The 12,814-nt window shown below is 41.4% G+C and overlaps 1 protein-coding gene across 1 annotated transcript in view; it reads left to right on the plus strand.

Annotated features, from left to right (window-relative positions):
• The first annotated feature begins 390 nt into the window (after positions 1-390).
• The window catches only part of LOC126354003 (peroxidase-like), a 268,422-nt gene continuing 255,998 nt past the window's right edge, over positions 391-12,814 (plus strand). Inside the window, exon 1 of the mRNA XM_050003316.1 lies at positions 391-474. Within this exon, the coding sequence (XP_049859273.1) occupies positions 461-474 (14 nt within the window). The 5' untranslated portion in view covers positions 391-460. The remainder of the gene's footprint in view (positions 475-12,814) is intronic.

A 12,814-nucleotide genomic window follows, 5' to 3' on the forward strand; every position in this document is an offset into this window, starting at 1 on the left:
GCTTCGTTTGCAGAGGGAGAAACTTGTGGACTCTCTGTCCCGCCGGACTGAGGCTATTACGGAGACCAGATGCGGAGATGCGCTGCATTGTTGTGGTGTCTTCTGAAGCTGACTATTTTGCACGGTGTGCTTGTTTCGACCAGGTTGTGGGTGGACGCCAAGCTCTTCGATCCCACTGGAGCTCTGCCAGCGTCCGACGCCACCGCAGACGAAATTGGCGAGGAATTTGGAGAGGTATCCGCGGGTGGAGTCGATGAGTGGCGGGTGGCCGGGCCCGGGTCGGCCCGGCTGCAGGGAAACTGGGTTAGCTGGAAATGAAAGCGGCGCCCCCCCCTCGCAGTCCCGAGCCCTGGTGGCGGCGCGGCGGCCGCGGAGCGCCGCAGTCTCTGCGTGCAGTGTGTGCCCGCCAGGTCGACTGCAGACCCAGACACCGTGCAGACACCACTGGACGACAGCCGCCATGCTACGCACGAGGTACGCCCGCGCTTGCGGTCGCGCAGCCGATACCACTCTGCCGCTCGGCCGACACTGCTGGAATCGCAGTACTGTTCACTGGCTTCTCTTTCGATGGACGCCACACGGTGCAGTACCGCAACAATGGCCTATTGTCCTACCTTCAGTTTCAGTGCGGTGGTGTAGAGTGCCCCAGGCCATCTTCAGCAGAGCTAAAAATGTGATATTTGTCAGCAGAGCTATTCGTGTCTCCATGGCAGGCCTGTTCTCTCGGATACTACAGAAACGTAACGATTCCATTCTCACAAAAGGATCAAGTGAGGTCTAAGCCTCTGCATACAATGGCACTGATTCAGTCATTTGTGTTGAGAAGTCATACACCGCGTCTCAGAAAATAAAGTTGTACTGCGGAATAAACAGTATAATGACTTGTGATACAGCTCGTGATGGGCAATGTAAAATTGACCTTAATACGTCACGTTTAATGACTAATGTAAAAAAAATAGTTATCACCTATTGCCAGAATGAGATTTTCACTCTGCAGCGGAGTGTGCGCTGATATGAAACTTCCTGGCAGATTAAAACTGTGTGCCCGACCGAGACTCGAACTCGGGACCTTTGCCTTTCGCGGGCAAGTGCTCTACCAACTGAGTTACCGAAGCACGACTCACGTCCGGTACTCACAGCTTTACTTCTGCCAGTATCCGTCTCCTACCTTCCAAACTTTACATGCTTCGGTATCTCAGTTGGTAGAGCACTTGCCCGCGAAAGGCAAAGGTCCCGAGTTCGAGTCTCGGTCGGGCACACAGTTTTAATCTGCCAGGAAGTTTCATATCACCTATTGAATTGTAAACTAAATTGATTTAAAAAACATATCTATGGGCATTTTCGACCACCAATAAGCCATCTTTTGTTCATTTGCATCATTTTAAAACCTATAACCTCACATTTGAATTTACCCGTGATTACCTGCGATTTGGTTGTACTCCAATCCGAAGCTTCCAAATATAATCTGTCAGCCTGTGTCTAATAACGTCGTCATACTCTTACACGTGATTACTGCTTCTGGCAGGTGGAAATGCATATCAATCCAGTCACGAAAAGCAATTATTGTAAACAATACTCGATAATTTTGGAATGTATAGAGAATTGGAAAAGCATGCCTGATCCCAGGAGCTGGTAACCAAAACGCATTCTCTCGCTTTTCAACAATACCGTGATTGAATTGGGAATTGTGCGGTATCATTAATAAAATTACTCTTATATATACGATAGGCAGTGAGGTAAAAAAGTCTCTTTGTTATTAGTCTCTTTGCACAGCATGCGTTATTGGTTTTCACTCATATTTTACGCCTTCATTTTTCGATTTGTTTAGTTCCGACATGGAAATAGATACTATGTTTAGTAAATGATTTGAAGTGCTCCGTAAAACATAAACCCAAGCGAAATGATAATTACTATGCAAAAGAAGTGAATAATTTCCTAGCATAGAATAAACTGAACACTGAAATAAACTATATCCCTAGTACTCCTTACGCTGGAGTTCAGAGTCTCTTCGACAGGGCTGTCTCCAGTGATGAATTACAAGCCCACCCCTATCATAGACGGGAAATAAAACATGTTGCGGGATTGATGAAGGCTTCATCTTGACAATTGCTTGCACTGATTTGAGAATCCAAAAGCCGAAGCTCGCAAACTTCTTTCGATCTATATGACAGATTAAAACTGTGTGCCGGTCCGAGACTCGAACTGGGAACTGTAGCTTTCGCGGGCAATCTTTTTACTGATGGAGCTGTACAGACAACACTCACGATCTGCCTTCGTATCTTTGCTTCCACTGGATCTGCCTCTCAGTCCTAACCCGCCTGTAAATTTCAAAACATTGCAAGCTATTCTGAAAAGTGAGAGATTAATTATGGGTCGCAGACTACTATCTGGACTTAGTTTCTTCTGATTGTAAGTACGATGCTGCAACTCCACATTTTTAGTACACTCATGACTCTCTGTTTCAATTTTATGCTCTGAGTCAGTTTCGTGGTAAAAGCTTTCTAAATGCTGCTTTACTGCAACCTACAATAGGAGACCTTATTTATTGATTTCTAGAAGAGTGAATGCACGTAGAAACTATACTGAAGAGCCAAAGAAACGGGTACACCTGCGCAATATCGTGTAGGGACCACGCGACCGCGCAGAAGTGCCACAAAACGACCTGGCATGGACTCGACTAACGTCTGAAGTAGTGCTGGAAGGAACTGGAACCATAAATACTGCAGGGATGTCCATAACGGGGGTGGAGGTCTCTTCTGAACAGCACATTGCAAGGCACCCCACATATGCTCAATAATATTCATGTCTGGAGAGTTTTGTGGCCATCGGAAGTTTTAAACTCAGAAGAGTCTTCTTGCAGCCCCACTGCAGCAATTCTGGACGTGTGGGATGTCACATTGTCCTGCTGGAAATGCCCAAGTCCGTCTGAATTCACAATGGACACAAACGAATGCAGGTGATCAAAGAGGATGCTTACGTACGTGGCACCTGTCACAGTCGTTTCTAGACGTATCAGGGGTCCTACATCACTCAAACTATGCAAGCCCCACACCATCACATAGCCTCCACCAGCTTGAACAGTCCCCTGCGGATATGCAAGGTCCATAGATTCATGACGTTGTCTCCATACCTATACACGTCCATCAGTTCGGTACAGTTTGGCACAGGACCAGGCAACATGTTTCCAACTCACCACCAGTCCAGTGCCAGCGTTCACGGGCTCAGGCGATGCATAAAGCTATGTGTCGTACAGTCATCAAGGGTACATGAGTGGGCCTTCGGCTCCGAAAGGCCATATCGACGATATTTCGTTTAATGGTTCGCACGCTGACACTTGTTGATGGCCAGACCCAGCATTGAAATCTGCAGTGGTTTGCGGAAAGGCTGCACTTCTGTCACGTTGAACCATTCTCTTCAGTCGTCATTGGTCCCGTTCTTATAGGATCTTTTTCCGGTCGCAATAATGTCGGAGATTTGATGTTTTAGCGGATTCCTGCTATTCACGCTACACTCGTAAAGTGGTGGTACGGAAAAATTGCACTTCATCGCTACCTCGGAGATGTTGTGTCCCATCGCTCGTGCGCCGATTATAACACCGTGTTCAAACTCATTTAAATCTTGATAACGGGCCATTGTAGCAACAGTAATCGATCTAACAACTGCTGTATATAGGCGTTGACGACCGCAGTGCCGTATTCTGCCTGTTCACACGTCTCTGTATCAGAATACGCATACCTATAACAGTTTCTTTGGCGCTTCAGTGCACAAAGCACACCGTGAAACAATCACACCGAAAATGCCTCAGATTATCTAGAAATTCTATATCTTTGAGTACCGTAATCTTTTTCAGCTGTTCAGTCCATTATGAGACTCAGCTTTATTGAAATCATTGTTTATCGGAATATTTTCTTTGTCTCAGATCTTTCTCATGTTAAGTTCAAAATGGCTCTGAGCACTAGAACTTAGAACTTCTTAAACCTAACTAACCTAAGGACCTGCAACCGTAGCGGTCTCGCGGCTCCAGACTGTAGCACCTAGAACCGCTCGGCCACCCCGGCCGGCACTCACGTTAAGTATGACAGGTTTAAAAAAGTTTTATGTCTATGTCAAAACCAATAACTGTTTCACTAGTAGTCGGCAGAAATATCCTTAAATCTATGACTGAGTTTCAAATAGAAGTCGAGCTAGCACATTTAAACTATTCGTGATTTGTAGTAATTTCCGCCGCAAGGCGACTGGCTCCTTATACGTTTACTACTCACATAATTGTTAAATGCTAACCAGCTCTCACCTCTGGCGATCTGCGTACGATTAAAGAAAGTAATAGAAATAATAGAACCAAATGTATTTGGAGGTGGAAATTTGAGGCCAGCCAGAGAGAAATTTGGCTCCGAAAAAGTGGGGAATTAACATCAAGAAAAATGAGACACACTTGCAGATAATTCGAGCCTGAGGGAACTGTTTTTTTCTGTTATAACAGTTTAAGTATTAAGAGCTCGCCATCCGTTTTAAGTGAGAGGGAAGCAAATTCTTACGCGGCAGGTTTCACATATTTTTACTACATAACACTGGCAATTCTTCCTGCCACAGCTACGGGAGGATAATTCTCTTAGTCCGTTATATTCTGATTCACATTAAATATTTTACCTGTAGCAGTCTTTCTAAATTACATAATCGACTGAGATACCCAGAGACGCTGTAAAGCGACAAACGGCGTTCTCCTATTGCAGTGAATTGGGAAACACAGCACCGTAAAATGGCGCCCAAACGAGATCGAGAAAACCGGCTGCGACAGTTGACTCACGCTTCACGCTACAACTCGGCGGGCACATCAAAGCTCTCACTGGCCTACCGGCCAGGAAGTGACTTCGAATTCTCTGCTACCTTCCACTCCGTTCCTCATTGCAACATTCGACTGGAGGGTATCATCACGATTGCGTGAATTTCAGAAGAATTGTTTTATTATTTCCTCACCTGGGAATTCTGTCGTTATGGTGTGGCGTCATTCTTTTATTAGTTATTCTCCAAGTTTGTTTTTAACTGATGTTGTACACTACATTCTCAAATATCTCTCAGACTCCTCTGCGAAAATCCTAATCAGATCTTCGAGCTTGGTGTAACTTTCCTGTTCCAAACTATGTACAGAACGATTATTTTTTTCGGCTTTCGGTTTGGCAAAAGGTTCTTTCGTTAATTTAATAGAGGAGACGCTATTTTAATGTCCAAATTCTTCACTTAACTTGAAATTATAGATCGGAAAAACATTTATCTTTAGGTAATTTTGAACGCTCTTCGTCCCAACCTCAAAACTGAGCACGAAGAGTATTTGTTTAGAAACAATTGCTGACGGTGGAAACTTACGTCTTATGATAGTGCGAGCTTCATAAAATTATTAACGTTCGTCGGAGATACATGAATACATAAGTTTCATGATAGATAATATCAGGCATATACATATTTCATTCTGGCTACATTACGAATATGAACTGATTAACAAAAAAAAAAAAAAAAAAAAAAAAATTGCCTCATACAAATGACGAAAAAGAAAAATTAACTGAATCAAGCGAGAAGGGAGCCATGCACTAGTTTTTGGGGAGAAAATGTCTATGAAGTGCGAATAATTTTACCACCAGAAGCTACGGTTTGTCTGACTACTTACAGTGACTTTACAAACTTCGGAAATATTGCAGCTTCTGAATTTCACCTTGTCTTGTGATTTAGATCGAACCTCAAATTCAGTGCCTTCTCAGCACTTATATACGCCAGACCGCACTGGAAATGTTTCTATAAAAATTTACATGTTAAAGAGAAAAAGGTCACAACCCATCGAAACACCAAGGAAAAATATTCGGAACAGCTCTACTCTCAGATTTAAACCATCTCTTATGCATTCTATAACAGCTATTCCTTTCTGTGGAAACTATATGCCCTTACATACTTAAGTTCTATCGTCGTTCAATTATTGCATTCCAAGTTATTTTTTTAAATATAATTGATAGTTAAAATGTACAGGATGTGTACCGTTTACTAATAACGTTGCGAGATACTTCAGTGCCCGCAAATTGGAAACAGTTTAATTCAATTTCACTTCTAGGTCATATGAACAGTTGACGACAAACTTCTATAATCGATATTTTAATGCACGTGCATTTTAGTTATTGAGAAACACAGCTAAAATGTTAATTACAAGCCAGTTTCCTGTTTCCTGACAATGAAAAGTTATCAATATCATCATAGAAGTATTGTTGCAGTAGATAACGGATTCTTTCATATTTTGGAAGCAATAGGAAATATGATATAGTAAATAATATTTCAAAACATATGACGAAATGAAAACCCTGGTTGATTCGTATTATAGTGAATTGGTGTTACATGTGTGGTATCACACTGCATGTAGTTCAACAAAACATTAACGTGAAAGAGAAGAGTGGAACTGACGACGAGGTCAATCTGTATATTTAAAAGGCAACGTCCTGACTGACTGGCTCATCATCGTCCAGGCCAAACCACTAAGGAAAGAAACTTGAAGTTTGGAAAGGGTGTTGATCTTATACTTTATGTGTCGTTTAAGAAGATATTTTTCTTAATTCCACCCCTAAGGTGGTGAAATAGGGGATGATGCGTTTTTCTGAAAATATGTCACTGTTAAGGCAATTTTGAAACTTGACCTGCGGAAAGTGATATTTGCTTTCTCGATCAGAAGTAAAGAAATACATGTTACGGCATTTTTGTAAATTTAACTTCTGTTGCGGTGAAGTAGTGGGTGAAAGCTTCCTTTGAAAATAAATCGTAATTAATGAACTACTACAGTATTTTTATAAGTTCATCTATGAAAATTGGTATTTGAATTACCGGTTACAAATAAAAAATATATATTTCAGTGTTTTTTGAAATGGTTTATGAAAACGTAACATTATAAAAATATTTATAAAGCTAAATCAATGACAATTGGAGTTTAGATTCTCCACTGGAATTTAAAAAACACTGTGTCTATCTTCATTTTTGGAAACTCAACTCCTACGAGTGTGAAATGTGAGATGAAAGCTTTAATCGAAATATATCATTATGAAAACATTTTTGAAGCTAATTCTGTTAGAAGTTGTATGTAGCTTCTCAACTGTAAATTTAAAAAATGCCATTTCACTGCAGCCCCTCAGAGCGTGAAACAGGGAATCAAATTTTTAAAAAAAATTTTCGTTACATTAAAAAATTTTAAAGTTAAATCTGTAAAAAGCGATATGTCATTTCTCATTAGGTATAAAGAAATATATGGTAGACTATGAAAGTTTCTGTGGAAATACCTGCACGGAAACGCAAAAGGCATGATTAAAAAAAACCTTGGACTCCAGCTACTATAATCACTAGCTACTAGAATCACTATTTGGTCAGGAATGCTTCTATGGCCGTAACTAAAAGCTCAGATGTTGCAGTTTGTGAACAACATAAAGGTTTCTTTAAAGAACAAAAAAAAATCTGTGCAGACCATACAGTTTAAGCGAGCGAAGCAGCGGGTGCTGAGTTAGTACAGAAGAGAGGCGGAGAACAGAGATACTGTGGAAGGATGTGGAGGGATATCAGCCGTGCTTATCCAAAAAGACAGTCCCCTCATTTGTATTCAGCGATACAGAGAAACCGTGGTAAACCTAAACCCGAATGACTGTGTGTACTGTCTTAACACTGTGTCATCTCACTTTGTAAAGGAGGAATAGTCTGGTGCTGCGTTTTTATTTTGTATCTTAGTGTAAAATGTATTATCTTACTTTAAAAATTACTCGCAGCTTACGCATGATGGGTGCTGAACCTAAACTCGACAAGTGCCCTTTGTTAAATTTTACGGAAATTTCTGCATGTTCATGATATTATGAGGAATCCCTCCGTCAGTAGTCTTTCAGTATTACCGAGAAATCTGCTGTTTACGAAAAGTTTCCCACAGTTTCTAACCTACACTTATACATCTGTTCATTGTTGTCGATTTTCAAACTCTCCTTGTACCTGATGTTGATGTTACTCGATATGGCAACTCAACTGTTATTGTCAAATTGGATACTGTTAAACTTACGAGATCGTTACGTTCTATTGCTATGGCTAATATTTCAAGTTAGACTACAAAAGTGCGTGTTGTTAGCAAAGTCCCAAGTGTCTGAAAGTCTTTTGTCTCTGATTTCGCTGTGCTGAGTTAGTTTTGGACACTTGTCATTAATACTCCTGGCGAGTTTTCTTGTTATTTTCACTTTCATTGGGTCTATAAGGCACAAACTCATGTTTGTGTTGCTCTGTCTCTCTCTCCTTGTGTATGTGTGTTACGAATGTATCTAAAATATTGTTATTGGCTGAACGGTAAAAAGTCAGAATAAACTATCATGAACTGCTTCTGAAATGTCACTCAGACCTTCTTACGCAGTCGTAGCTAATATGAGGAACTATCGAAAGAAGTGATAAGGAATCCAGCAATCTGTGCATAATGAATGATTCCTTACGCTGAATTCCTTCGTGTCGAGAACAAAACCCTCAAACATACAAAAGAAATATTAATTTTTGTAGAAAAGAAAATCGTGGAAATGGAACACTTCGCTCAAAAAAATAACTCGTCTGACTCAATGGTACTCTTTACCCATTCCAAACATTCTCGATACCTTCTACAAAACCACCTCGCACTACTGCGTATGTAATTTGACATTCGCATGTGATAAATGTGCTGGCTAGAAGATTAGATGGAAAGTATTGAAAACCGGATTGTGGTCGAGAGATAGTGCAAGTTCAAGCTCCTCATAATTGCTGCTGTTGGCGAAAGGCAGTCCTGCAACAGCAACAACACTCTTCATATAATACTGTAAACAGAAAGCTGACAGAGCGGCTCACAGGTGCTCTCGCTTTTAAGTTTCTCCTCGCCCTTACTACGACCACTCCTCTTTTTGCCAATCGGAATTTAGATTCCACATCGGTGATGTTCCTAGAAGAGCACCAACCTAATGAGCGAGGTTTATTCCAGCGAATACCTTGTAAAGGTGCCATCGAAGAAAATTTTCTCCCGAGAATTAATGTACATTTACCTGTGTGCGGAAATGAGTCCGCAATCCTCTTGAGTAAGTGTAGTGGCCAAAGGTCGATTTTTTGTCAAACACGTACACGGCTTAGAGATGGTGGGTCTTACTTTGTTAATATTCTTGTTTGTCTTGAGTTTGTCACCCAGCTACATGCTAAAATATCATTGTTTCCAATCATCAGATGGTACGATACCCTTTTCTTCCCGAGCACACACTGCAGAACATGCTCGCGAAATCTAATTAATTGTTGAATAAGAATTCCCCCTTCGTTATATTTCATCAGAAGCTTATTTGGTTGATAATATAAGCTTTGATTAAGTAATGACTAATTTGCCCTTCCTAACAAATAGCAGAGGGGGAAATATTAATCACATATTAAATTGATAAAGGCCGCTTGACATCCATTTTATGACTCGTCCTGTACTAAAAAAAAGAGTCACTGTTAAGACCCGTACATATCAATGAACAATGCACATATCGTTGGAACTGTGGGTAAATCTGTGATCAATATAGACTGAAACTTAGTTATTCCATAGTTGCAGTATACATCAATAGCCACAGCTGGCGCGAGCAGTACCATCTATTCCACATGATGTGAACTTATATTACGTAATCAGCAGCTGACAATTGCTCGTGCAGCCCTTCTGGACGGATTACGTAAGAACTGTCGTTTACTAAGTTGTTACCTACATATAACATTTAATGGTGAAATGATATACATCATACGCGAAAATTCTTGCATATGTTATGTAACAAAAGGTACGCCCAAATTTACAGGACACATTCACCACATGTAAAATAATCAAAATATTATATTGGTGTGAATCCTGACACCTCTTATTTCTTAACATATTTAATTTTCTTCAGCTGTTCGCTGTACATTAACCATGGGAAACATACAGGAACGCCGTATGGAGTGGCCGCGCGGTTAGAGGCACCATGTCATGGGTTGCGCGGCCCCTCCCGCCGGAGGTTCGAATCCTCCCTCGGGTATGGGTGTGTGTGTCGTCCTTAGCATAAGTTGGTTTAAATTAGATTAAGTAGTGTGTAATTCTAGGGACGGATGACCTCAGTAAATTGGTCCCTTAGGAATTCACACACATTTGAACATACAGGAACAATCCGAGCCGATATAACATATGAAACTCTTTCTCCCAGCAAATGCTCAAAACGCCCTCCGTTACCATTGAAACTCGCATCGATTAGCCGTCACATTTAATTCTGGAGGCGGTGATGTATCGTTTGAGTATGGCGTATGGATTAACAGTTTTCCACAAGAGCTGCGTGAAGATTCTCCACTTCTTGCGCCGATATTTGATATGTTAAGCTTTGAAATGCCCCACTGTCAAAATCCTAGTGGCGGTGTACTCTGTTCGCAAACGTTCTTCATTATTAATGAGCTCCCAAGAAAGAGTGTTATGAAGTGGAAATAAAGCGTTTCGGGATTCTCTATATTAATTAAACGTTTAAGAGACTCCGAACACACGTATGCAATGTGGAATTGACCTCTAGATGTCACGAGAGGCAGACCAGCCAGTATGAAAAGAGGCGGAGAGTACTGTGTTTTTTCTTAGAGAAGCAGGAGCACCCGAATGGGAGAGCTCAGTGATTTCGAACGTGGACTCGTCATTGGAAGTGACCCGAGTAACAAATCCATCAGGGACATTTCAGCCCTTCTGAAGCTGCCCAAGTCAACTGTGGGTGATGTGGAAGTCAGGTGCAAACGAAAAGGTACAACCACTGCGAAACTAAAAATCGAGCACACGTCATGTATTGACGGACAGGGACCGTCCAGCATGGCGGAGGGTGTTGGGAAAAATTGCACGAAATCAACGGAAGGAATCACTTCTAAGTCCATCTAACTCAATGTTCTTGGGGAGTTGAAAATAATGATGCAGAATGGTCGGACAGTTCCTCATAGCCCACACATACCTGTAGTCAGTACTAAGCAAAGCGTAAGGTGATGTAAAGACTGACGATACTGGACCGTATATGACTGGAAACGAGTGGAATGATGAATCATCCTATACTTTACAGCAATGCTGTGGAAGTGTTTGGGTTTGGGAACGTCTGGAAATCGTCACCACCAACAGAAGTACGGTGGAGGTAGTTTTACGATGCAGGGCTGTTTTTCATGGTGAGGATGTGGTCCTCTTATTGCGCTTAAAATGGTACATGCGGAAGAATATGAAGACATTTCGTAGAATTATGTACTGGGTACATTGTAGGAACAGTTCGAAGACAATGATTGTATCAGCAGGAGAATGAATCCTGTCATAAACCTGCATCTGTGAAGCAATGATCCGTGGACAATAGCATTCCCGACAGCAAGATTTTTATTATTTTATTTTACTTATGGCAATACAGCGAAAATATTTCATATAGGTACAACAATATGTAAACGAAATGTATAAAACAAAACAATGTGTAAACAGTACATGTGTAAAAAAGAAGCAATAGCACAAAAGGATAAAGTAAAAAAACACTCAAGACAAAATAACTACACGTTAAAAGCTTGGCAAGCCTAACTAGAAACTCATTCATATATTTAAAGCTAAATATCTAGATTGCACTGCCAATCCAAAGAAGGGGGTTTCACACATATAACCTCAGAGACAGGTCCGGCGTATCTTCTTAAGAGGCATTCCTCAATAATATGGCGGACATTCTGTTCTGGTGCTCCACAGTCACAGGCTGGTGAGTCGCATAGACCCCACTTGTACTTATGTGCATTGCATCTTGCATGGCCCGATCTGATACGGTTTAATTTAGTCCAGGTACATCTCTTCAGGTCAAAGCCCGGTAATTCCAGAGTAGGATCTTGGATACCTTGTTTATTAATTCCAGAATCATTCCAAAAGTGCCTCCATTGCTCTCTGATGTCAGGTTGATGTGCTTGTGTATTAACCCATATAGGCTTCCGTGACTTCAAGCGGGTCGATGGTATTTCGTTCAGAACATCATGGATTGGTAGATTCTGTGGGTAATCTGAGTCATGAATTTTGACAGCTCTCTTGTTGCTGCTTCTTGCCTTCTCAATTGTGGAGGTGGGATATTGCTTAGAGTATGCAGCCAAGGGGGTGAGGTGGATTTAATAGTACCCGTTATTATCATCATACACTCGTTCAACTGGACGTAGGTTTTCTTAGTATCAGTGCCCGAATGCCAGACAGCAGAGCAATATGCGGCAACAGGATATACCAGGGCTACTGCGGCAGTACGTAAGGTGGATGCTTGAGCTCCCCAAGTCGAGCCAGTCAATTTTCTCAGCATGTTGTTGCGACTCTTTAGTTTTTGGCTTTCGTTTTCTAGATGTTTTTTCTAAGTCGGGTAGCGGTTTAGTGTTATGCCAATGTATTTGGGGTTGAAGTTGTGTTTGACTCTTTGTTCACAGAAGTTCACATTCAGTTCCTGGTGGGCCATTTTATTGTTCAAGTGGAAAGCACACACCTCAGTCTTGGTTGGATTAGGGCAGAGTCGCCATTTTTTATAATAGGATTTCAAGAACTCCAGATCTTCTGTGAGTACTTCGCTCCTTCCCCAAGTCTTTTAGTTTGTACAACTAGTGCCAAATCATCGGCGTGGCAAAATTTCCTGCTGACTGTATTTAGCAAGTCGCTAATATAAAAATTATAAAGGGTTGGAGCCAACACAGATCCTTGAGGAAGGCCATTTTTTTATTTTATACGATCTGCTCGTGTTGTGGCCGATGCTCACTTTGAAGATAATGACAGATCTTTGGGATCGTTTCAGCTCTTGAGGAAGAGTGA

Source organism: Schistocerca gregaria, chromosome 1 (assembly GCF_023897955.1).
Source record: "Schistocerca gregaria isolate iqSchGreg1 chromosome 1, iqSchGreg1.2, whole genome shotgun sequence".
Taxonomy (NCBI): Eukaryota; Metazoa; Arthropoda; class Insecta; order Orthoptera; family Acrididae; genus Schistocerca; species Schistocerca gregaria.